This window comes from Chenopodium quinoa, unplaced genomic scaffold (assembly GCF_001683475.1).
Source record: "Chenopodium quinoa cultivar QQ74 unplaced genomic scaffold, ASM168347v1, whole genome shotgun sequence".
Classification (NCBI taxonomy): Eukaryota; Viridiplantae; Streptophyta; class Magnoliopsida; order Caryophyllales; family Amaranthaceae; genus Chenopodium; species Chenopodium quinoa.
This window is the reverse complement of record NW_018744662.1, coordinates 716521-742800: the sequence shown is the minus strand read 5'-3', so window position 1 is coordinate 742800 and position 26280 is coordinate 716521. Positions and strand designations below refer to the sequence as shown.

At 34.3% G+C, this 26280-nt stretch overlaps 4 protein-coding genes across 4 annotated transcripts; 1 reads left to right on the top strand and 3 right to left on the bottom strand.

Moving 5' to 3' along the window:
- Nucleotides 1-1980: 1980 nt before the first annotated feature.
- LOC110701792 (B3 domain-containing transcription factor VRN1-like) lies at nucleotides 1981-2956 on the bottom strand. Its single transcript, XM_021879420.1, has 3 exons — nucleotides 2917-2956; nucleotides 2668-2801; nucleotides 1981-2244 (listed from the first exon to the last, which is right to left on the bottom strand). Exons 1-3 carry the CDS (start codon nucleotides 2954-2956, stop codon nucleotides 1981-1983), a joined length of 438 nt encoding a protein of 145 aa, XP_021735112.1.
- A 7186-nt stretch (nucleotides 2957-10142) lies between these two features.
- LOC110701791 (B3 domain-containing transcription factor VRN1-like) lies at nucleotides 10143-12657 on the bottom strand (the record flags this gene model as incomplete). The annotated part of the gene is made up of 3 exons (XM_021879419.1): nucleotides 10143-10988; nucleotides 11093-11226; nucleotides 12300-12657. Coding segments are annotated over 3 exons (753 nt in total), but the record flags the coding sequence as incomplete, so codon positions are not given.
- A 4070-nt stretch (nucleotides 12658-16727) lies between these two features.
- Nucleotides 16728-22146, top strand: LOC110701898 (probable WRKY transcription factor 58). The gene is made up of 5 exons (XM_021879503.1): nucleotides 16728-17121; nucleotides 18255-18767; nucleotides 18853-19015; nucleotides 19122-19277; nucleotides 20916-22146. Exons 2-5 carry the CDS (start codon nucleotides 18380-18382, stop codon nucleotides 21709-21711), a joined length of 1503 nt encoding a protein of 500 aa, XP_021735195.1. The 5' UTR covers nucleotides 16728-17121; nucleotides 18255-18379; the 3' UTR covers nucleotides 21712-22146.
- A 240-nt stretch (nucleotides 22147-22386) lies between these two features.
- On the bottom strand, nucleotides 22387-26256 carry LOC110701897 (scarecrow-like protein 21). The gene is made up of 2 exons (XM_021879502.1): nucleotides 26133-26256; nucleotides 22387-24426 (listed from the first exon to the last, which is right to left on the bottom strand). Exon 2 carries the CDS (start codon nucleotides 24225-24227, stop codon nucleotides 22602-22604), a length of 1626 nt encoding a protein of 541 aa, XP_021735194.1. The 5' UTR covers nucleotides 24228-24426; nucleotides 26133-26256; the 3' UTR covers nucleotides 22387-22601.
- Nucleotides 26257-26280: the final 24 nt, after the last annotated feature.

Below are 26280 nucleotides of genomic sequence, written 5' to 3'. Positions count from 1 at the left end.
TATTTGTCTAATGGTGATATTGAACGACTTAAATCTCGTTTGGTTGTTTTTGGTAATCATCAGCAGGAAGACATAGATTATAGTGAAACATTTGCTCCATTTGCAAAGATGACAACAGTTCGGACTTTTCTTGCAATTGCAGCATCAAAGAACTGGGAAATTCATCAAATGGACGTGCATAATGCTTTCTTGCATGGTGATCTTGCTGAGGAGGTATACATGAAATTACCTCTCGGGTTTGAAGGTGAAGATCCTACTTTAGTGTGTCGCTTGAGGAAGTCCTTGTATGGGTTGAAGCAAGCACTGAGGTGTTGGTTTGCAAAGCTAACTACGGCTTTGAAAGGGTACGGCTTCATTCAATCTTACTCTGATTATTCTCTTTTCACGTATACTAAAGGCACAATTCAGATTAATGTCTTAGTATATGTTGAGGATCCTATCATTTCTGGCAATCATTCCGCTGCACTTGTTGGTTTCAAGGCTTATCTCAGTGATTGTTTCAAGATGAAGGATCTAGGATCTTTGAAATATTTTTTGGGCATCGAAGTTGCTCGTAGTGCTTTAGGTTTATTTTTATGTCAACGAAAATATACGTTGGATATTATTTCTGAAGCAGGTTTGTTGGGGGCAAAGCCGAGTGGTTTTCCCATGGAGCAAAACCACAAGCTTGGTCGTGCCACATGTGAGCTTCTCGCGGATCCGGAAGTGTATCACAGGTTGGTTGGTCGTTTGATTTACCTAGGGGTAACTAGACCGGATCTAGCATACTCCGTTTATATCTTGTCTCAGTTTATGCAAGAGTCGCGCATTGAGCATTGGGAAGCAGCTCTTCGTGTAGTTCGTTATTTGAAAGGTACTCCGGGTCAGGGTATCTTGTAGAGTGCTACTAGTGATCTCACCTTGGAAAGTTAATGCGATTCGGATTGGGCGGCTTGTCCACTAACTCGTCGCTCTGTCACTGGTTGGTTGGTGTTTTTAGGTCATTCGCCTATCTCTTGGAAGACTAAAAATCAACCAAATGCGGCGACGTCTTCTTGTGATGCCGAGTATAGGGCTATGTTTGCCGCCACTTGTGAGCTCAAGTGGCTTAAGGGGTTGTTGTTGAGTTTGGGTGTGCATCATCCTAAGGCAATCAAGTTATTTTGTGACAGTCAATCTGCTTTGCACATCGCAAAGAATCCGGTCTTTCATGAAAGGACCAAGCATATTGAAGTCGACTGTCACTTTGTTCGAGATGCGATTATTGAAGGCTTGATTTCTCCTTCTTATGTTCCTACGACTACTCAATTGGCCGACATTTTCACGAAGGCCCTTGGGAAGTCACAGTTTGATCATGTTTTATCCAAGTTGGGCACTTATGATCCTAGTGCTCCAACTTGAGGGGGGGTATTGAGGATATATTTTGGTAGGATATTTTTAGGGGAATATTTGATATTATCTTTTATATTGTTTCCTAATTACTAGAAACCTAATTAAGGTAATTCTAGGAATTAGTATTGTATATATATGTTTTGCCCCAATGAATGAAAGGTCAAGCCGTATGTTTTTACATAATTCTACATATTTACTCGGTTTAATATTTCTAGGGAGCCATTAATACAAGTCCAAGTTCTCTTATACTCCGTACTGTATTTTCCATACGGAGTACAAAATACGAATCCTACGGTTTAATATTTCTAGGGAAGCTAATAATAAATAATACCTGCGGAATTAATTCATCATATTTTCATACAATCTTACATATACCGATCATGTCAATAGTAATAAGTACAACCGAAATTAAGGTGTTACAAAATCATACTCTAAATTCACCGCATCCAAATAAACTACTCCCTCCGTCCCTAAATTACATTCTTATTTATAGCAGTTATTCCTCACATAATAGAGGAAAACAGGAATGTAATTTAGAGACAGTGGGAGTACAATAACTTTTAACATAAACTTAATAATGAAAGTAGCTAGAGTATGTACTTGGATAGATCATGTAGTTGCCGCAACACGAAAGATGGTAACCTTGTAAGCATTGGACTGAGGGCAGACCAGCTCAAAAACACAACCGTCGCCTGCTTGCAAATTATAGTTAAGCACAAATTTTTTCCATCCAAATCCGGCGAAAACTTGACTGTTGTGATTGTACAAATTTAACCTAACGGGGTAGCTCTTCTCATGATCTGTTGCCTTCAATTGAATTTGTTGAACTTCCAAAGGCTTCAAATGTCTTCTCACATGACGAATTGGAAATGACTACACCATATGAAAATTAATTAATTAGAGATCCATAATATTATCAATTTTTTTTTGGACATTTTGTGAGAAACTACCTTTTAAAGCAATTTTTTTGCGAGAAACTACTTTATAAAAAAAATGTTGTAATAAACTACCTTATAAAAGCTAAATGTTGTAAGATACTACCCTTGGTTGGAAAGTGAGAGTTGACTAAATTTTTCCGATGTTGACCAAGTCATGTGCCGGTCACATGACATTTAATTCATCTTGGGTATTATATGGATAGGCTCGGGGAAAATTAGGGGAAAAAATGAGAAAAGATTAATTAAACGTCACGTGACCGGCACATGACTTGGTGAACGCCGGTCACGTGACGTTTTATTATTTAATCACAATAATGAAATATATTGTGATTAAATAATCCAAGAAGTATAATCTTACATATCGAAATCCATTAGAGACATAGCTAGGTTGCATAATAACTTTGAAATGAGGGTTTTTAGTTTTGTAAGCCTCGAGTCTACTTTCAACATCTGTCTGCTCCATGGACTCGTCGATTGCAACATCATCATCTTCTATATACATAGAAAAAAATAAAATAAAGACATTGATTAGTATGTAATCTCACTTTAAATCACATGCATGTCTAATAATTGTTGTTAATTATTAGTTAACCTAGTGAATTGTTACTTGTTAGTGATGATGAATTGATGGCATTGACTAAACCCATTATTGACTTTAACCTAATTCAAGTTGACCAATCACTCCATTAGTTTTCCCTCAAAAAAAAAATTAAAAAAATTCACTCCATTAGTTTTTGGTAAAAATATAGAGAAGCAATCACGCAATAAAGAAAAAAAAAATGCTTAATTACTCTGAAGTGCATTACATACTTGAAATGAACATATTGAAGCAGATAAAACTAACAAGTGCTTCGTATATAAAGTAACAAATTCACAAAAGGGAATAAAAAAAATCTCTAAAATCCTTTCTCTCTCCAAAACCCTAGCCTCCATTGTTGAATTTTGAAGGGGCTTCCATCGATTTTAATCGGTGGAAAGCCCCAATCCTTGTTTCTTTATTGTTTTTTTAGGTTTATAATAATGTTTTCTCCTTTTGGGAGGAACTTTTCTCCCTCGAAAGAAAGGGTTTCCGATCTCCTTCGAAATACAAGGGTTTTTCGACCTCCTTTGAAAGACAAGGTTTATCTCCTCTTATCGAGGGAGAAATTTCTTAGTTTTGAATCCATGGTAGCAGATCTAATGGATTGTCGTGCAATTATTTCGTTGGTGAAAAAGTTATCAAGTTTTCGAATACGAACAAATGAATCAGAAGGAAAACATTCTCACGGCTACAAAGGATCGTTAGATTGTCTCTCCAACAAGGCTGTAATTTTCAGCGATATAAGCGGGAGATGCTCCGCAGTGCAAGATCTACTCGACGATCGTAGTTTTTATGAAGGAAAATTCTATTTGATTAAATATCTTATGTATTTGTTAACGTTGAATCTCTATTGTAGATGTCGTATGACTTTTAATTAATGAAATATTTTTGCTATTAAAAAAAAAAATAACAAATTCACAATATAAATACTCTTATGCTTTAGTATATACTAATAATAACTCAACAACTTAATAAAAAATAGCATAATATGCCACTAACAACTGATCAACTTGATTGTTGCTCTACTAATTATGGATCACTAACTAACATTAGTCATATAACCAACCCCACTTATGGGATTAAGACGTTCAAGCAAGCAAAACTAACATTAGCTTAGTCATATAATACTTGTATAAAATTCACTCAAGCATATTCAATGTAACATCCATCTTAAGATGTACTCGTATGTCGTTACTAGTACTTCGGAAGCTTCGAACACGAGGATAGTATATCTCCGTACCACTCTTATCGAATATAAGGACATGGAAATGTGATAGTAAACCCCCGTCAAATCTGAATACTAAAAAATTACCATATTCTAAGTTGTAGAACTCCATGAAAACTTCCCAACCTTTTCCTAAGAACATAACATTATTGTTTTCTTTTTGTAATTCCATTTTCCATGTTTGTTCAGAATTTTGGTACGTTTAGGTATATTTCATCAGATAATTGTTCTCCATATTTCTTCACAAACTTTTCCGGAATCCTCTGCATGCCAGAAGGGTGAAAGTGAAACTAATCCTGGGCACCGTGCCGTGCCGGGCCGCCGCGGGCCGTGCCTGGCGGGCCGCGGGCTGGTTCGTGCCGTGCCGGTCGTGCCGGCGGGCCTAGGATTTCGTGCCGTGCCGTGCCGGCCATTTTCACAGGCCAGCCCACGGCACGGCACGGCCCTCGTGCCTGGCGGGCTCGTGCCGTGCCGGCCACGTGCCGGGCTGCGGGCTGGTGCAGTTTTCATTTTTTTTTTTTTTTTTTTTTTTTTTTTTAATGACAACATTATTAATTAATAAGTTTATAATGTATATAAGTTATAAAATTATAATTATAAGTTTTATAAGGTAACTTATAAGTTTATAACTTATAAGTTATAAGTTATTAAGTTATGAATTTTATAATTATAAGTTGAATATTTATGTTTTATAATTTGTATATTCAATATTTATATTTATATATTTACTTTATACTATTACTTTAAAATTTAATGTTTATGATTTATTAGTAATTGGTATAATTTTATTTTTTTTAATATGAATTTACAAATTGTAACAAAACGGGGAAAAAAGGCAAATTGGACTTTGGATGTGAATAATGCGTACTTTATATTATTATTACTTGAGTTGAGAAAATTGTACAATGATAACAATGATAAAAATCATACAATGATGGTATTAAACAAAAATTGGAAAATGATAAAATTGATATTTTTAAAATCGTACAATATACAATAATTGTCTATTCTTCTTCTCCTTCTTCTTGCTCGTCTTCGTCTTCGTCTTCGTCTTCGTCTTCGTCTTCGTCTTCGCCTTCGCCTTCAAGGTCATCGGCTAGTTGCATAGATTGGGAACTAGCCGAACCCGAACCGGAAGCGGAGGTTCCTTCTTCGTTGTCGTTGTGGTCGTAAGAACGGTCTTGTGAGCGATTTTCCGCATCCAACCAATCTTTGAAACACACGCACATTTCTAGTGTTTCGGGTTTTAGACTTGTTCTTCTATCATCTAAAACCCTTCCGGATGCGCTGAAAGCTCGTTCGGAGGCGACGGAGGAAACTTGGATAGCAAGAATGTCTCGTGCCATTGCCGCCAAAGTTGGATGCTTCGAGCTTTGTTGTTTCCACCATGCAAGGAGGTCGAGGCTGTTTATCTCATCGTCGTCCATGCCTTTGGTGAATTCGTAACTCAGGTACATCTGCAACTCCGAGACGTCGCTTTGCGTTCTCCTGATTGATGAATCACCTGAAAACCTTGAAATCAAGTTAGTAGCTTGTGAAAATAAATGTTTGGTCTTCTTACTTACGTTTTTGGATGGTTGAGAAGGCCCTGAGCGAGGAACGGTGCCATATTTGGCTTCATAGACTCTATATAAAGCAAAAAACTGATCCTTCACATTAGTCTTATAGTTTTCTACATCATCGTCAAGAAACATGCATTGAAAGTAAATGTCAACTAACATAAATGTGTTTTCATACTTTTGCCTAGGATCTAATATGGAAGCAAAAATATAAATCAAAGGAATCTGACTATAATATTTAAGCCACTTTTTTTCCATTGCTGGAAGATACTGATCATAATCACTTTGATCGCGATGATCAGCGAAAAGTTGGGCGAGTAAGCATGCATTAGAAAGAAAGTTTTGAGCACAAGGATTGTAAACAGTAGAAAAACAATACGTCATGTTATATAATAACTGTAAAAATTGCATATATCTTTCACAGTTATTCCAATCATCATCATACAAAGCATTTTGTGGAAATTTTTGGTTGTAAAATAATGTTAACGGGCCCTTGTACTCAATTGCCTTTGTTAACATGTCATAGGTGGAATTCCACCTAGTTGGGCAATCGGTTCTAATTTTTATTACCCTTATCTTTTGTTGTTTTAGAAAACTCTTCCATTCTTGGTATCTCATGTTAGAGCTATTAATAGACATAATAGCATCTCTGATTTTGCTGTAGTATGGGCCAATTGCCCGAACTCCATCCTGTACACATAAGTTAAGTACATGGCAAACACATCTAGTATGAAGAGCTTCACCGTCTAATAGTACATCGGTTAAGTTTTGTTTGATAAGATTAGCTGTGTATGTCATAGAGGTTGCATTATCAAAAGTCATAGACATCATTTTATCTCGAAGGTTGTATTCGTCTATTGCTTGCATTAAATGGTGAGCAATGTTAATGCCGGTGTGTGGGTATTCCAGCATTTTGAAATGTATTATTCTTTTTTGTAACATCCATTGATCATCTACCCAATGGCAAGTCACACATAAATAGTGATATTTATAACCACTATCCCAAGAATCGGCTGTTAAAGATACTCTACAGTTAAGGTTACTCAATTCGGCTTGTAACCGGACTTTGTACTCTAGGAAATTTTTCATTGCGGCGGAACGAACGGTTTTCCTAGAGATTCTTTTATGTTGGGGTTGTAGTGCTTTGTTAATGTAGGTGTTGAATGCGTCACTTTCCGAGAAAAGAAAAGGTTGTTCGGCGTGTACTATCATTTTTCCTAGTTCATCCCTATCCCTCTCATAGTTGTATGTAAAGCCGTATGGATGGAATTGGGAAATTTTGGGCTGGGTTGGATCACTAGCTGGTTTTGCACAAGCTTTCATGTGTCTAGATAAGTGTCCCGTCCCGTTTTTGGTAACTGCCGTGAATACACTATTACATGTTTTACATTTTGCCCATTGTTCACCATCTTTACTTAGGACAAAATAACGCCATACCTCACTCCTTCGGTTTTTCAAAAGTAGCATCTCAGTTTCGGTTAACCATTCATGATGTGTGTGATGGTTAGTAGGGGGACTAGTGGGAGTGGCAGTAGAAGGGGTAGAACCGGAGGGAATTCGGGTACTTTCTTGGCTACCTTGGCTAGAACAATAGTTTTGTTGATTACCGATATAATTAGGTGGAAATTGGTATGGTGGTAGTGGAAATTGGTTTAGTGGTGGTGCTGGAAATCCCGACGTATTATATGGCTCATAGCCCGGGGGGAAGTAAATGGGGTCATTGGTTTGACTTGTAATTTGGGGGCTCGTTGTATTTGGTGGTTCCCTAGAACTACTACTACGGATAAGTCGGCCTTTCCCCCTAGACCTAGATGATGGGTTGTTCGATGCCATAATTAACAATTAATTTTTTAATAAAAAGTGGTTAACTATAATAATAATAATTAATAACAACAATTTTAACAATAAAAATATCAATAATAATAATTAATAACAACAACTATAACAATAACAATAACAACAAAAATAAATAATAACAACAATTGTAACAATAATAATAATTAATAACAACAATTATAACAACAACAATAACAATTAACAACAATAATAATTAAACAAGATTATTCTAATAATAACAATAAAACAATAATAAATTTAAGATTAGTTTAGATCTTACAACCGTGCTTCAACGCTCCACTAATTACGATTACGAACTTTTTAATTTTTTCCGATATTAGGAAAATAATTAGAGAATTTAAGAGAATAATTAGAGAATTTAAGAAAATAAGGATTATTAGAGATTTAGAGAATATAAGAGATAAGAAGAAGAGATTGTGATTTTGTGATTTGAGAATGAAATGGAGGTGAGTATTTATAGAATTTTTGGCAAAAAACTAGCCGTTTATAGCCGTTTAACTAGCCGTTGGCCCGCGGGCAAGCACGGCGGGCCAGCACGGCGGGCCATGCCCGTGCTCGTGCCGGGCCGTGCCTGGGAATTCTCCACCGTGTCCGTGGCACGGCCCGTGGCACGGAAGTCGAACTTCGTGCCGTGCCGTGCTTGACTTCGGGCCGTGCCGGGCTGCTCCGAACGGCGGGCCGTGCCGGGCGGCACGCGGGCCAACCCGGCCCGTGCCCAGGTTTAGGTGAAACAATGACCATATATGTTACGTAATTTGTTCAGAAATAAATTTGATCTACAGTCATTAATTTTAGGAAAATTTGTAAAATATTTTATTTGTAAAATTAATTTGTAAAATTTGTAAAATATTAAGTAAACTAGTGAACCACATAGATCAATTTCAGTACACCATATAATAATTCAACCAAAAGGCATAAAAAATCATAAAATATACGCATATGGCATATCATAACTGCAATTTATGATATGCGTATATTTTATTTACACAGCAATAATCTAACAAAAATCACTTTATACATTCAATTGTAACAAGTACTAACAAAAATTAATAATGAATGTAATAATAAGAATATTACTACGTAAAAGAAATGGATACAAGTAATACTTACAAGGTTAGATTTTTGAGCAAGGGTAGAAACAATGATCTTGTAGAAATAATGGTGGTTTGGTTTCTCTGGATTACACCTAGCGTTACTTTCTTCTATCGCTTGCCTTTTCTTAATCATCATAGACTACTATTTGGTGCGTGGCTTGAGCGAGGGAGAGTTGGTGTTGTGGTGTAGGATATCGGAAGGTGTGGTGTAGGATAAACAGGGCAGCAGTAGGTGATGTTTTTTAAGAGATTGAAAAGTTTATACTACGTATATTTTTCGTTTTTTTTTTGGACACTGATTGAAAAGTTTATAAAGGGAGATAGATCATATATTATTTATCCGATACGATCCATTGGACATCAATCATCAATAACTATATACTAAAGGCGAATAAAAAATGACACGTGGCAAAATCTGGTTAAATAATTACCCTCCACTTTTTTTTTTTCCTTTTTTTGTCAAATTGTATTAGGCAATATTAATACACTATAATATTTTATTTCCTACTTAAACGCAATCTTTCCGTCCCAAATTCAATAAAACATTTTTGTAACAACTTATAGAAAATTTAAGCAAAATAATAGTATTATTTAAAAAGATATGCATAACTTTTAATATAATTAGCAGAATATCGAATTTTTTCATACTTATTATAAAAAAAAAATCATAAAAAAGTTGTTGCAATAAAAATATTTATAAATTTTGGTAAATCCGTGCATTGCACGGGACCATAAGCTAGTATTTTTACTAAAATCATTTACTACGTACATCCATTATGGCATAGTTGCCTTCATTAAGTACAAGTTGTAGATAATGTAGAAGGGCTTAATTAGTTAGGTAATTAATGCACACAAACGTACATCCTATTTTTGACATTTATCTAGCTTGTACTCTTTGCATGTATAGCATTGTTGCACTCTTAATATTGAAGATTTGAATATCTGATGACGTATATATATGCTGCACAAATACTCTTCAATTATGTCATATAGTACGATAAAAATGCACGCTTTGCATAAGCATCATATTAAAAATAAAAAAAAATAAAAAAAAAAAATCATTGTGCTTCGGGTAATGTCTTGGGTTAGTTGTTAAATGCATTTTGATATTGCTCTTTTTATTTCTAAAAATAACCATGTCATGTAGTTTGAATTGGGATTAAAATTAAAATTAGTAGACTTAATTTTTGAGTAATTACGTACTATTGAAATTTGAAAAAAATTAATAATAGTAATAATTTTTGTAAAAAAAAAGCATAACATGGATTTTATTTTTAGACCATGCATATAGGATAGAAATAAACAACACTATTGTCCTAAATGGCTAAATCATACAAAAATATGTTAGTTGTATCTTAAATAATTATATTGAAAGTGAGGTTGTTCAGCCATTGTGACCACTTATCAGCCCCGCTCCTAGAAATTTATGGGCCCTACGCATAATGTAAGAAAAGGGCCCCTTACAAAAACAAATTTTTTTACACGCAATAGCTTTAAATATAAGACAATGAAAATAACTTAAATTATTTGAATAGTAAGTCTCCATACACAATACTGGAGTAATAACTTTGCATAATATTTCGGTAATTGAATAAATATGAAAAGGTGTAATTGAAAAGATTAATATTTTGAAGCAGATACTCATAGAATTCGGAAGATTAGAAGAAGAAGAGGTTATATTGCATAGTTATCTCCACCTAATTGACATCTAAGTAATTTATTGTTAATTGCTAACTAAATGCATTAATTATCTTTTTTAAAAGTGGCTTATTTTTTAATGAGTAAAAACTACAGTTTAAATTCTACAGCTATGTAAACTGAATTTTTATTTTTTTTTATTTTTGTCCCCTTTCTGATGTAGGCCCTAGGCGGTCGCACTCGAGGCCTACCCCTCCGGGCTGACCCTGCGACTAATAATGTCTTATTGCACAAACATGCATTTTATTTCGACCTACTATGTATAAACTCGGTACCAATTACCTAATAAAATATTACTCCATTCGTATTATTGCTTATGAAATTAATCCTCAAATTAATTAACTTTCACATACATAAACTTAAAAACCAAGTAGCTAGTAATATGGATGTAGCTAGCTAGTTAAGCTAAAATCGCGGTACACGAAAGATGGTAACCTTGTATGCATTGGTTTGAGGGCAGATTAGCTCAAAAACACAACCGTCGCCTACTTGCAGATCATTCTCAAGCACAAATTTTTTCCATCCAAAGCCGACGGCTGCTTGACTATTCTTATTGTGCAAATTCAACCTTACGGGGTAGCTCCCTTCACGATCCGTTGCCTTCAACTGAATTTGTTGTACTTCCAAAAGCCTCAAATGTTTTCTCACGTGACGAATTGGAAATGACTACACCATATGAAAAAAAAAAAAAGTTAATTAGAGATCCTTTAGAAAAATAATTAATGAAATGAAGAGTAATTAAATAATTAATCGATGAAGTATGATCTTACATATCGAAATACATTAGAGACATAGCTAGGTTGCATGATAACTTTGAAATGAGGGTTTTTCGTTTTGTAAGCTTCGACCCTACTTTCAACATCTGTCGGATCCATGGGCTCGTAGACTGCTACATCATCATCCTCTTTATACAAAAGAAAAAATAAATAAAGACATTGATTAGTATATGTAATAATCTCACTTTTAATAACATGTTTGTCTAAAAATTATATATAGTTAATTACAACTATATTTATTTAATTATAGGATACAATTTCATGCAACACATACAACAGATGAAGAACGACTAAATTACAACTATATGTATTTGATTAATTAATACGAAATACATATACTCGAATGATTTAATAGATTTAAGCATGTAAATGTAATAGTTGTAATCCTAAACGAAAGGTGATTGAAACTGTATTAACTAATTAATTAATACGAAAACATACTCCAATATAATCATCAATCAATCAATCATCAATCAATTAACCTATACTAAAAGCGAACCTAAAGTGGCACTTGTCACGATGTTATAAAAAAATTCCCGCCTTTTTTTCTTTCCTTTATTTTTTTTTTTGCCAAATTTTGATGACTTCCATTTTATAACCTACAATAATACTTATTTCCATTTTGACAACACATTTAATCCAATCATACTCAATTAATTTTTATTTTTTTTTTCAACATATATTTTATATACTATAAATCTTTTAGTTAAAAATATACTAACATAGTTTAAAATTAAGGTATTGACATATATCATCATCCAAGATTATCATAATATTATTATAATTTTTTTCCTCCAACTTAAAATTTATTTTAATTAAAAATAGGAATAATAATTTTGGTAGGATAATTTGTATAAATCTTACAAATATGCATAACGTTTATAAGAACAACTTAACAAAATCATTTTATCATATTATACTCCTCCGTTTTTTTATAAGTTATGGTTGGATTTGCACATTTGTTGAGACACAACTTTGACCATCAATATCTTTAATTAGAGACTATTATTTTGTTACAAATATTTTTTTTGGATAAATTTGTTAAATTAACACCATTCTTTATAAAATTTGTTGTAAAGTTTAATTATGACCTGAATGGCACGGGTTTAACCTAGTAATACGAAAAACATACTCAAATAATATAACTAAAGTATAACACATAGTTAAATTATTTTATAATTAGTTAAAGAGATTATTTTACCTGAAAGAGAAATGTGGTCGTGATCATTATCATCAATTAGAACCATCTCTTCGGATGCCGATGAAATTTGTTCTACTTGTTGATCATACTCGATTTCAAAACCAGTGGTGTCAAAAATGTTGAGTTGAAACATAGAATCGCGTTCGTCGTACTTGAACAATAGAAAATCACCGCCTTTGATTGAGTAGTTCATCACAACCCTTTCCCAACCTTTTGTTAGCCAAATTTGATCACTTTCTTTATAAACCTCGACTCTCCAAACCCTACCATCTTTGCCAACTCTTAGCCTCACATAATCATACGCAAATCGTTGTCCATTTTTATTCACATATTCTTCCGGTATTCTCTGTCCATCAAACAAGAATAAATAAATAAATAAATAAATAAAATAAAATTATAGGGTGCAATTATATATATATATATATATATATATATATATATATATATATATATATGATTAAGAAAAATGCATGAAAAAACTTACTAGTTTGTTTGTTTGAGTAGAAGGAGAAATCATAATTTTGTAGAAGTGAATTTCATTATCCATTGTTGAATTTGCACCGTGGCAATCGACACCAAGTGTACCGTGGTTGTATATACGGTGTAAGCTATAGAATTCGATCGACAGCTCTCAAGTATCGTCGTCCTCAGCCACCTCGCTCACTTCACAAGAAGTCATGGTTTAATTTGATGAACTCATTTATATATACAACTACTTCGTATTAATTAAATATGATACCACGTACGTTACTTTTCATTAATTATATTAGCATGGTTTACTACTTGTACTCTCCAAAGAAAAAAGGGGGGCTAGCATTGCATGCGCATATGTCAATACGTCATAAGATCTTCGGTCTTTATTTTGCATGCTTCATATACATGCAAAGAGTTATTTTGCATGCTTAAAAGATGTACAATGAAATCAATGGTATGATCGACTAAAAATAGAAATGTATTTAGAGACTAACTAATTAAGGAGATGGCACATCTATAACTCCATGTTGGGTGATCAAGGGATGTGATAGAAACAAATAAATGTTTTAAGAACGTTTGTTCTACAAGATTGGATGAGAAGGAAAAAATGGTTTATCATATTTCCAAATTCAAGAAAATTATAAAATCTTACACTCGGTTGCATATAAATTATAAAATTTTTAAACGACCAAATTTATTATATATATATATATATAATTGGACAAAAAAAAAGGTGCAATTTTTTTATATATATATGGCACAAAATTTGCATGGTTCTCTTAGAGACATGGAAAGGTTTAGTTGTTAAGTTAAGTCGATTTGTGTATATTATAAATTTATTATTTTATTAATATAAAAAAGAAAAATAATACAAGAAATAATAAATAACCGGTTTTTTTTTATTATATACCATATTACCGTTTACATCCCCACAATACAAATACCGGAAAACCCTTAATATCCAATTTTATGAATTGGACCCAAAAAAAAAACAGCAAAATATATATAATAATAATAATAATAATAATAATAATAATAATAAATGCATAAAAAATCTGCCACTTTTTAAGGTTTGCTAACATTGAATCACAAACAACCATTTTTATGACATATCCATTATTATTAACGTACTTTGAATTTCATCATATCTCAAGTTTTAATTCTTCCAACCAACTCTTTCTTAACTTAAATTCAACAACCCTTCAAATCTCAAGTATAAATTACTATATATAGTATCATCATTGTCTTCAATTCTTGCAACTAGGCAAACTCATTTGAAATAAGAGTTTAGCTTAGCAACATATGCATCATCACATTATAAGATTATAAGAACGAAGGGTGTATTGTACTACCTATAAGTAACTAGCTATTGATAATGAACAATGCATGAATTTTTAGATTAATTGGCCTTTTACAAAATATACAATTAATTTTACTTGATTTGTATTAAATTTGATGTTTTCATCCATCAAGGAAAAGATTGAGAATATTACACAAAAAAAAATTTAAAAAAAATTAATGTGTTTATCATCGTCTAAATATATGGTGGCAAAACCTTAAATGACACCTTGGAAGCAAGGGATATTTTAACTACTACGGAGTATAAAATATCTATATATATATATATATATATATATATATATAATATTAAAAGTCCTTATATATTATCCTTAGCTTGATAATTGTTGTCTAATTAACATGCATTTACCACTCGCTCTTTAATGTGACGCAACACAATTGTTATTCACATTGACTTAAAAAAATCTCTCAATAATCTCTCCGACCTTTCATCTATGTATTGCATAGTGTGTTTGAGCCACACCAAGTCATCAATATGTTCCACTTCATACTATAGGCATGTTCAAAGAAACGTTTCTACCACGTAGGTATCTTGTGTGTACATCAAGTAGGCTCCACGCAATCATCTAATTTCGAAAACATCGTACCATACCATACAATAACGTCACCTCTAAAGGCTTACATACACCCATGCCATCAAGCACACCAGTCTATTACTGATCTACACTTGGGAGTTGGATTGTGTTCAAGCACAACCAATAAACCACAATTAGACGACGACTGTTAAACTCAAGAATATTGTGGAGAAAACGGCTTGGCCTTTGCATTGGTAATACTCACGTATATATACACAATACAAACGGAAACCTAACTTGCCTAAAACTCCTAACAAGATAAACTTAACATAAATACAATATTAACATAATTAACCCAACCAAACTCTAATAACGACCCAAGATTGTATATATTTGCTATCCCAAATCTCTTTAAGGGTTAATGGCTTCGCTAAATTTTGACTACCCTCCTTAACATGTATGATCACACAAGATCACGATCTCCAAATGCACAATCACCACTCCCTCGGCTTGATCACTTGCTAGTTGCTACATTTGTGACTTTAGACATGCTATACTCTACAACGTTAGATCAATTTAGGCAATCTAATCTTAGCCTACTTGTATAGTTGCAATATTGATTGTTGGACCTTAGGTCAAGAAAGGCTATACAGGAATCTTTCTATTTACTAAACTAAACAAACAAAGACAGAAAAGAAAATTGGTGAGACGAATGAAAAACCCAAAGATATTTTTTGTTTAATTTTTTTTTTTAATAATAAAAACCCCATAAGTATTTTTTTTTTTTTTTTTTGTTTTTTTAATAATAAAAACCCCCTAAGTTTTTTAATTACGAATTACTTGTACTTTTTATTACGAAATTAGGGTCCAGTTAGGCAGCATGGTATTAAAACTAGACTTGGCCACATAATGTGGACTTTGTCAGGAGTACAAGATTAGTGTTACTGTTGGGCTATTTAAGCAAAGAGCGAGGTCAGAAATGAGAAGCATTGAAAGTAGTTGACTAAGCAAATTGTTTTGGCAAACATTGTTTGGTTTCAATCGTGGCTTTGTAACTTAGTGATTGTCATTGTGACCATTCAACTCATCCACGTCGAGTCGTTGACCACTGCCGGCTGTTGTTGCCGGTCACCATTGCCGTTTGTCTTCACTCTAGATTGTGGTGGATTCGGACTTGGGACTTGCATGCGAATAGAGTCGAACTTGATTAGGTCCCGGTAATTTTCAATAACTATTACTTTTTAACGAGTATAAGATATGTGTCATTTCTGATTTCACGTTTAGTATATAGTATAGATAGATGACAAAGAATAAGCAATTAGGAGACATACAATTAAGGACAGTATAAAACAACACTATTTTTTTATATAGAGCTTAAAAGATGATGCAAGTGCATGGAACTCAATAAAAAAAAATACGTATATAAAAATTTAAGATTCCTATTTCTAAATTTTATGTCATATTTTGACATAATTTATTATTTTTTTTCTTTAAATATTAGAGTTCTATTGTCTAATTACTTTTTTAATGAGGTTATATGCATGTATATATATTGATTAACTAACTATATTGAAGTTATGGGGCAATACCTTTATATAGTAAGACATTTCACAGGAAACTTCGGCCCTTTTCTTTTGAGCTTTTGGACAAGTAGAATAGATTAGATTTCAACTGAGCAAAACAAAGCAGAGCTCTCAAAAGAACCGAGCATAACATTAGTAGTTTAAACAATTTCCTTTATCATTTGTCTCAAATTATATTATTATTATTATTATTATTATTATTATTTACAAAGTAATTTAAAAATAAAAGTTTTTTTTTTTGTTGAGATTAATACAAGTTGTAATTTTGTTGGGGTGAAACCTTTATTTATGATAATAGGAACAAAAGTCACAGAACCCTGTTTGTAAGAGGGGAATAATCGAATATATAGTGATAAACTGATAATTAGAGAATATATCTACTTTTCTTTAAAAATTCCTCTATTGTATTTATAAAAAATTTTGGTTAAATTTTTTTTTAATTTTTTTTTGGTAAAAAAAGGTGAAAAGTTAAGAGTTATGCACTAACAACCACTAAGGTCAGGTCAGCCGCAGTTGCTGACACACTCAAAAGCAAAGCTAAAAAAATGGTGGGCAATTTTCATTTTTCTCTCTCCTCTAATCAAATCTAACGGTTCATATTTCTCCTTTGACTTGACAACTCATAATCAAACGGCAAACAAACCTGACATCTGTCACCGATCCCAATAAAAAAATAAAATTAAAAAAAATAGAATCCACCTGATTGTAGAAAAAACCAATTTTCTCTCTCCTCTGATCATCACACTTCTCTCGAGGGTTTTGCCTCAACTTTGACCCCCTCTTCTTCTTCTTCTTTTTCCCCAAAAAAACCCAGAATTTTTCTTCGATTTTTTCTCATATAAATCGTAATTTTTTTATTAATTCTTCATCAGCTTATTCTTCTTGTTTTGGGTAAGTTTTAATTTTACTAATTGTTTTGGGTTTAATGCTTTTGGAATTTGTGCTAATTTAATTTATATTATTTCTTAATTTAGTAATTTTTTGTTGTTTTTTTCAATGAAATTGGGTTTATGTGAGAAAAGGGTTTTCATATCTATATATAAAAATGAATTCTTTGTAATAATTGGGAATCCCTATTAATTTTTGGTGCTAATTGTTTAATGTATTTTGGAAGGCAAATTATAGATTGGAGTGATTGTTATTATTTTGATGAATGTTAAAATTATATTTTAATTTTGTATGATTCAGCTTATGAAGTGTGAGACTTTGTAAGAATTTGCCCCTTTTCCCCAACTATTGAAAAAAATGTTCATTACTTATGCCTTAATTGGGAGAATTAGGATTTGATAAATGGTGGGTTTTGATTCTATGTATGGGATGAACTGGGATTTTACTTGAGAAAAGAAATAAATCTCTGGGTAGGTGACTTTTGTGATTTTTTGAAGAGGAATTTGCTCAAAAACTGAGCGTATTCTTTGTTTGACTTTGGAGTTTAGATGTGATTCTTTGAATGGATACAACATTAGCAACAAGGGTTACTAAATGCGATTTCGAGATGTTTGGGGCTTGTGATTTTATAAAAGGTTGTTTCGAGGTGGTTCAGGGTTTAGGCTGTAATGAATTACATGCTTGGAAGCCAGTACTATAATGGATAGAGGTGTACAATCGATTTTTGACAATAAGGATTGAAACAAGGGTTGTGTGAAATAATCAATTGCTTCAGTACATAACCTTTTTCTTAGGGAAAGATTGCAAAATTGCCTGGCTAAATTTCAGCAAAATGTAGTTTAGGATGCTTGCACTTTTCTAGACTTTGCTGGGATGTTAGAAACACTAGCTTTTGCTGGGTAGATAACAACTTCAATTGTGTGCCAGCTAAATTGGAAAATTTTCATCATTTGAGTCTTGGTTTCCAACATACTTTGTGTTGTCACACCACATTCAGGATTTCTGATATAGTAGCTTTTTTGAGAAATGTATTATTTTTGAATTTCTGAATAATATTGGTATAGGATTCTTGAGTTTTTGAGAGATTCTTGAGTTTTTGAGACTATAATCTGAAATATGATTGTAAATTGGTGCAGCTTGTAAGTGTCCAAGAAGATAACCATCTCAGTGGTCAATTTAGTTTGTTGACAATCAGCATAAATCCTTGGTTTGGAATGCCTTAAGATCAACTTGCCAAACTTGCTTCTTTAAAATTCTCCCAATGGTTACACAAGAGGAAAACGTTGTGCTTGTATCTCCTAAAGATAAATTGGAGCAGGGATTGAGCCCTGATTCTACAATAAATGCTTCCAGTACTGATCGGGAAGCTATTGTCCCTGAAAAACCATCTGAAGATGGATATAATTGGAGAAAATATGGGCAGAAAAATGTCAAAGGAAATGAATATATAAGAAGCTATTACAAATGTTCACATCCAAACTGCCAGGTGAAGAAACAAGTGGAGCGATCCCAGGATGGGCGGATCACAGATATTAATTACCTGGGAGAGCATGAACATGCTAAACCTCATTCTGATCCCCAAGTTCCTGTTCCCTCTCTTCTGTCCGTTAAAGTACAGATACCAGATTGTCCACCAGCTGCTGTTGAAGGTAAAGAGGATATAATATTTGATTTCTTAAGCTTAAGAATTGGTGAACTTTTTTTAATTACCTCTTCATATTCTCCAATCTGAAGATAAACCATCAGATGTGCAAGCCCGTGCAACTGGTCATTTTCAGAAAGTGGATTTATTTGAGCATGCTATAGTTAAGGTGGCTGATGATGCTACACCTATACCTCTCACACCATCAAGTCAATCAAGGGATGATCATAGTGAAAACTTTACCCTGAAGAGACGGTATGTTGGAACATCTGGTTCATCCTTATGCTTGCTTTTGTTGGTAATATTGTGTTAGTTCTTACTCATCTGCAATTTATGCTATGAAAATCATGAACCAAAACAGGAAGAGAGGCATTGATGGTGTTGATAACTCAGCAGAGAAACCCAGCCATGAATCAAGGATTGTCGTTCACACAGTTAGTGAGGTTGATATCGTCAATGATGGGTTCAGGTGGCGGAAGTATGGACAGAAAATGGTCAAGGGAAACCCTAATCCAAGGTATACACTGTATACTCTTTACAGTTACATGATCCATGTGAGTCTTAGAATAGACACAAACATGAGAAATCAAGAACTGATAATCACTATTGTCACCTAAATTAGAGTTCCTGCTTCTTTTTTATTACGGTGATAGATAGTCCAGTCAGTTTAACAATGAAATTGATCTGCTTATCTATTTTTTCTTATGCTTAATTGCAGTAAGATCGTGAAATGAAATTAATTAAATGATATGCATTTTTTCTGATCAATGATCTTGTACTATAGACGACCCCACTTATGGGATTAAGGCTTTGATTGATTGATTGAATGATCTTGTACTATAGTGTTATGAGCTCTACTGCATTTAACTGTACAATATCACAACCGTGTAGGTCCTAGTGTTTTCATTGCCTTATTACATATGGCTTTAATATTTTCTTGTCTTTTACTATGCTTTTGTTCTTAAAAGAGTCGTGAAGATACTAAGAAGGGAAATATTAGGACTATTTTTCAATACTTGGCGCTCTAGGTAGTAACTTTTAAGTTTGCTGTCCTGAAGATCTTAGAAAAACTGACATATCTCATTAAAATATACATAGGCATCATATGTACTTTATATTTATAAAACGGTCAGTTTAATCTTAAATAGAAAGCATCCAACTTTGATAAGCTAGCTAGCTAGCTTACTCGGTTTTTTTTATGCTCCTCATTTAGTCTTAGCTCTGAAGAATCCTGTTGCAATTAGGAACATCATGGGCTGTTTGGAACTCTAGATCCCTTTTATATTGTTTCCCAAATTATTGATCTGACCCTTTTTTCTTGTCTACATATCCCCTCCCCCCCTCTTTTTTTTCTTTGTTTGCAGTACAATTTCTTGTAAATAATGCTCTACCATCTGCTTATGTCACTTCGGTTTCTTCCTACTGTAAATTTTGTGACACTTTCCTCTGCTTAGCCCTTGTGGTAGTATGTAGCATAAATAGAGTATATAGAGAATTACCTATTGCCTCCTACTAGGCTCTAATTTGGATGGGTTAAGTTTGATGTGTACAGCTATATTTGTACAATTGCAAGGAGGCTCTTAGTCTTACATCCACCCATACAATGGCAAAGAGTTCATCTGGTAGATTCCTTGTATCTGGATTCAATTAATTGGCCAATTAACTCACAACAGTTTATTTTAGTGTGCTGCAATCCATAGGCAAAAGATGAGAAACTTCTCACTTCTTGTCCTTTCAAAATATCAAATCTGTAAATTATTGTATTCTTTGTCAAATATAGCCATGATAATTTTATTTTTTTTAATCATAATACTTGGAAATGGGTTATAATTTCATATAATTTAGTTTAGTTATAAATCAATCAATCAAAGCCTTAATCCCATAAGTGGGATTGGCAAATTTATTATGAATTATCGTCAAATTTTTGCCGAATTTTCATTCTAGTAATTTCTTGTCCTGCTTTTGGTTGCAACACATTTAATTTTAGTATTGCTCTTTAGCTACTGTTTAATTGACAAGGGTCAATTTGGGGATTCTCATGTAAATAATTATGTAGTGCCTTTTCTTTTTCATCCTCACCACCTCTTTCATACGGAGTATTTGTAGTGTTTTGGATTTAATCTCTTTTACATTTTTCTGGACTGTTATGATTTAGGAGTTACTACCGGTGCTCAACTACGGGTTGCCCAGTTAAGAAGCACGTTGAAAGGGCCTCGCATGACCCTAAAGTAGTGATCACCACGTACGAGGGTGAACATGATCATAGTATGCCTCCTATAAGGACTATTCTTCCCCAGACTGCCGGAGCTTCTGTGGGTGACACAGAGTCAAATGGCATGAGTAAATCCAAGTCAGAAGAAGGGGATGCAGTTCAAGATGTTGCAATTACAGGTAAACCCAAAAAAGGTGATTCTGTTGATCCTATTACCAATGAAAAAGAAAACAATTTAGCAATTGTGGTGAGGACTGAGGATGCTATTACTGGATCCACTGAGCAAGAAGCCAATCATAAAGCTGAGAGATCTGAACATAAGTCTCAAATTGCTAAGGAGGAAGTTGATCAGACTGATAGTAAAGATCAGATGATCAAACAAGAGAAAGTTGCTTCAATTCATGTTGATACGAAGCCAGAAGCTGTATCATCTGAGGCAACAATACCTGATACAATCGCTGATATGAAACCAGAAATTGTATCAACTGAGGCAAAAAAGACTGATACAACTATTGATATGAAACCAGAAGTTGTATCAACTGAGGCAAAAAAACCTGATACAATAGTTAATATGGAAGTTGTATCAACTGAGGCCACGAAACCTGATACAATCGTTGATAAGAAGGAAGAAATTGCATCAACTGAGGCAAAAAGACCTGATGCAATAGTTGAAAGCTCTCGTGCTGAAGCAAAGTCAAACGGACTACAAAGGCCTAATGCAGAAGCTGTCAACTGCTGAATACGTTGTTGTTGCTGATTGAAGTCATAGCTGATAGAGGATTGTTGTAGACAATGGCATTCATTGACATAGAAAACGCTGTAAGTGGAGGGAGTATTCTGGAGGTGTTTTAAACGTTGTAAATAAATCTAATTAGACAAAGGGGGGCAGCCATAGCCTGAGGAGTCTAATTTAATTATTGAGAATAAAAATATCATAGATTTCCCTTCAAAAGTGTCTCATAGTTGGAAGTGCTATTTGATTGTATTTAGTGTATTTCCTGTGGATATGTACCAAATGGACGAATCTGTAAGTTCTCTATAGTTTGATTATGGGAAAGACCATTGCTTTGGATTTCCAGATTAAGGACCAATTCAATAATTTTTGGGTTGTTTTTATAAGCTTGGATTGAACATGGTAAACAATTGATGCGATACGAGTATTATTTTTCGGTTCCTCTAATGTCCCATCCTCAAATTTTCCAACAATACTTCTATCTTTCCATGTTTTTTGAAATATTCTTTGAAGTTTCCCTAAAATGACCAAGGTACTCTCAAGAAATCCTCGGTCCGAGATGTTCTTATCATCCCTCGGAATGGCATGATCGTAATGGAATAAGCAATGATTTCGCGTAATTAGGAAGGGACTTCAGAGTTCACTCTATTAGATTGGAGTGCTGAATTTGAGGCTGAAACGTTGAGATGGAAAAGATTTTTTTTTCCTTGCTCTTTCATTCAAGCAAAATAACATAAAGGGGAGTTGCCTCCTCGAAACAAAGGGGAGCTTAAGGGCTGCTGTTGCAAACCTGCAACTTCAATAAGCAGTAGAAACTAATTAAGAAAATGCATAAGAGTACAAGTTACGACGTGATTTCTCGGCTTCGGATACTATGCAAAGAAATCAATAGGCAACTAACTACATTGCCATGCACAAGAAGCAACCAAATCCCTATTCATCCACCCAAGATAAAGAGCTCCATCCCTTTCTTCTAATCTATATCTATCACAATAATTCCTCAGCAGTGTCTTTATTGTGCTATTTACCAAAACGCTCAAAGGGTAAGGCTTAAACCCTGCCATTGTGAAGCGCGATCTCCACTTTCCAAGTAGTTCATGGCGCTCCACCCTCTCGGCTCCCTCACAAGCTATCAAATTAACCACATCCCTAGCTAAACAGTGTTGCTCAACATTAATTCGATCTTTATGAACCCTTGGCAGAGTCACATCCATGGACTCGAACATTGCCATATAATAGTCCAATGTCTCAAGAAAACGTGGCAAGAAAGCAGCTGTATTTGTGTTACATTCTTGCTCCACAAGTGTCACCACTTTTGGGTTCAAGCCTTTAACCAGCCTAAGTAACCGATCCCTGTGATTCTCAGTGCTTACACTTTCGTCAGGCATATGATGCAGCATGAAAGCAAAATTCACTGCCAAAGCCTCACCACGCTGAATTCCAAGATCTTTCAACTGAACCCGACAACCTGAGATATCAACAGCATGGAACTCAAACGGAACCTTGAATGCCTGAGCTAACCTTGAAAGCCTCTGGCCAACTATATTCAACCCCCCTCCACGAGCATATGCTGAATATGAGTCATCAATTCCAGTTACCCGGATATGGGGGGCTCCACCAGGCCGGGCTGCAAATGCTTGCAGAAGAGTCACCCACTGGGTCCCTTGACCTATTTGGAAATCGATGATATGGACTCTCCTTTCATTTTTCATAGCTTCAGCAATGGCACCATTTGCGGACATGTAGCCAAACTTGATGTATGGACAGACCTCAAAAAGTATATGCAAGTAAGATAAAAGATCTGCACTCGCAGGCTCTTTGCTCTTCAATGCTTTGTAAATGGAGCTACCTGAGGAGGCCTGCCTCGCCACCAGCCCTTCCAACATGTATGCTCCTAATCTTTGAATTGGACTACCAGAGACTGATACCATCTGTCTCAGCTCATCCATCAGCCATTGGGCGACCAACTGATCATTCTCGACAACTGCTCTTGCACAGGCAACAAGAACCTGTTTCACATCTTTGCAAGCGAGCATCTCAATCACTTTACCCCAGCTGTCCATCTCCAGTGGGGTTACATGGGACCCGCTCTTGATCATGTTGCTATAACCATCTGTAATATCAGTAGTATCAGGTCCCAGCATCACGTTTTCCAACTCCCTCAGCTTCCACTTCAAGTCACTGCAATCATCTGTAACACATGAGTTACTCACAGGAGTCACAGGTGAGTTATTGGCGTAATCAGGAGAGCAGTGTTGATCTGGCGGGTATGAACTGGAATCGAGTAGTGATCCAGGGCTTCCACTGGATGCAAAGGTAAGAGTAGACGCGGAGCTAAGCATCATATAGCTGCCGATTCCAGAGGATGATTCCAAAGTGTTGTACTGACCTGGGGAAGTTTTTGAGGTTGCATAACTTTCAGTGTTGAGGTTAGAATAAAGTTGAGGATTCAAAGGCTGACACTGAAGCATGAAATGTGTATCAACTTCTCTCTTAGGCTGATAATACAAACTGTTCGACATCGATGAGCTTAATACTGCCAGACAAATGTACTGCTCGTTCTTGTGAGAAAAACAAAATTTACCAAAATTTCTCCCCAACAAATCTTATTTCAGAAACTCACGCGCTCATCCTGCTGGATGTCAACAGGTTGATCCAGCCAATGTCCCTCTCGCTTTCAAGCTACTCAAACTCATGAATCTTTGTGAAAGTAATCGAAACCTGCAGAGAACAGAAATACACATTTTTAATTATCCATCCAGACTCCAGAGTGGAAAATATTGTACATTGACCTAAGGAAATATAACATATGAAAGGTAATACATCTGTAAGATAGCATATAGAACACGAAGAAAGCAATGCAAAACCATGAAGTGCAGAACATGTCCAAATCAGAACACTAATTAGTCAATTCGAACAGACAACCCCTACCTCCACCGGTCCACCCCCTCTTGCCCACCTACCCAATACCAATCTGTGGTCTTTCATATTGTTAATGTTCCATTTGTCGGACAGACGAATTTGATCTGGGACAAGAGGAATCAGATTCCATGTGTCCAACACTCTAACTACTTAGAAGCATCATACCGATATTTGATAGATACGGGGTAATTAGAAGAAAAAAACAGTAACTTGCAAGTAAGTTATGTCTAGAATAGGTACTCAATCAAAGGAAGACTAGAAAGCAAAGTATCAAAAAGTAACAATTTTAAGAAAAAGTATACAATTACAAAGTCTATAGACCAACATTATTCACAAACCTGTCAATTTGACTTAAACCTCAAATGTGCTTGTCCTGTATTCTCTTTCCATTGAAGTCAAGTTGATAGACAACATGTATTACTATGACTAAACAACCAATCTTACACGCACAATTCGGACTCTCCATTCTAGAACAAAAATTCTTGAAAAATCCAAAAAAAAATTAGAAAAAAATGGCACCTAAATTTAGCTATTACCAACCATTTACTTATGAGATGCCAGGTTATATCTCATCAAAATCTTTCCAAATTCTCTCCTTGTCCAATTCTTACGATGATCGAAAGTGATCGATTTGTCCACTCGAGCAAGAGAATAATCGGACTAAACTTTCGTTACACTTAAAATTGACCTAGAAGCTGACCTATTCTTGTAGGAATAAGGCTTTAGTATTGTTGTATGTTGTCAAAAATACCTTAGAAATACTTGAACCAAAGGAATTTTTTTTTTTCCTGGTTTTTAATTTCTTTTCATTGAACTTTATCTTTAAAGGGGCTAAGAGAATCCACCAATTAAAGAACCTACAAAATCAACCATTTCTTGTACAAAAAGTGGAAATTCTACATAATTATGAAGGAATCAGAATATCAAAATCAACATTTCTACTTCATTAGCTTCTTTATATACCCTTTAATTATCTGGATTCTAGAAACAAAAATTACCAAATTCTTGTCAATGTACATAGAATTTTGCAACCATTGATACTACAGAAAAACTGACATTCCAGGAATCAGGATCTAAGGTGGTGATGATTATGTCATGATGTTGTAAGCTTCAAAAACAAATGTTCAAGCAGAAAGTTTAGTATATGAACAAAAAACATAAACATATACAAATACATAAACCCAGGATCTAACAGCAACCCTTTTAGCGGGTTTTATTATTTCGTGTGTGTGAGATTGATCAATCTCGTATATTAACATAAAATAATTCAAGTACAGTAAGATGAGTGTGATAATAACATTGAAACCAGGACTTAAATTTTTGTACTTTTAACAGTATGTTACACAACAACAAAAAAATTAATACTTTTTTATCAGTCAAAATATTGCAAAGCATGAAACATCAGCTCAAAGGAAGTAAGAAAATAATTGAAAAGAAACCCAGAATTTTGAAGAATACATCATTTTTAGAATAAAATTGTATAATCAGATGTTTCTAAGACATACCTTGGTTAGTTGAAGAGAAGAATATGTTGTTTTAAGAGAGAGAGAAAGAGAGAGAAGCAGAGGAAAAGAGAGAGGTGATGAGGGACAGCAATTGCAGAGTGCTATGAGTAAGAATAGCACCTGTGTGGATTATAATATTACCTTCTAA

Coding starts and splice junctions, on each gene's coding strand:
- LOC110701792 (XM_021879420.1), bottom strand. CDS start 2,956: ATGGGTTTAGTCAATGCCATCAATTCATCATCACTAACAA. Junction 2,802..2,916: donor CAATTCATCATCACTAACAA/GTAACAATTCAC, acceptor CTATGTATATAG/AAGATGATGATGTTGCAATC. Junction 2,245..2,667: donor TCTCTAATGGATTTCGATAT/GTAAGATTATAC, acceptor CATATGGTGTAG/TCATTTCCAATTCGTCATGT.
- LOC110701898 (XM_021879503.1), top strand. CDS start 18,380: ATGGTTACACAAGAGGAAAACGTTGTGCTTGTATCTCCTAAAGATAAA. Junction 18,768..18,852: donor TCCACCAGCTGCTGTTGAAG/GTAAAGAGGATA, acceptor TCCAATCTGAAG/ATAAACCATCAGATGTGCAA. Junction 19,016..19,121: donor AACTTTACCCTGAAGAGACG/GTATGTTGGAAC, acceptor GAACCAAAACAG/GAAGAGAGGCATTGATGGTG.
- LOC110701897 (XM_021879502.1), bottom strand. CDS start 24,227: ATGTCGAACAGTTTGTATTATCAGCCTAAGAGAGAAGTTGATACACAT.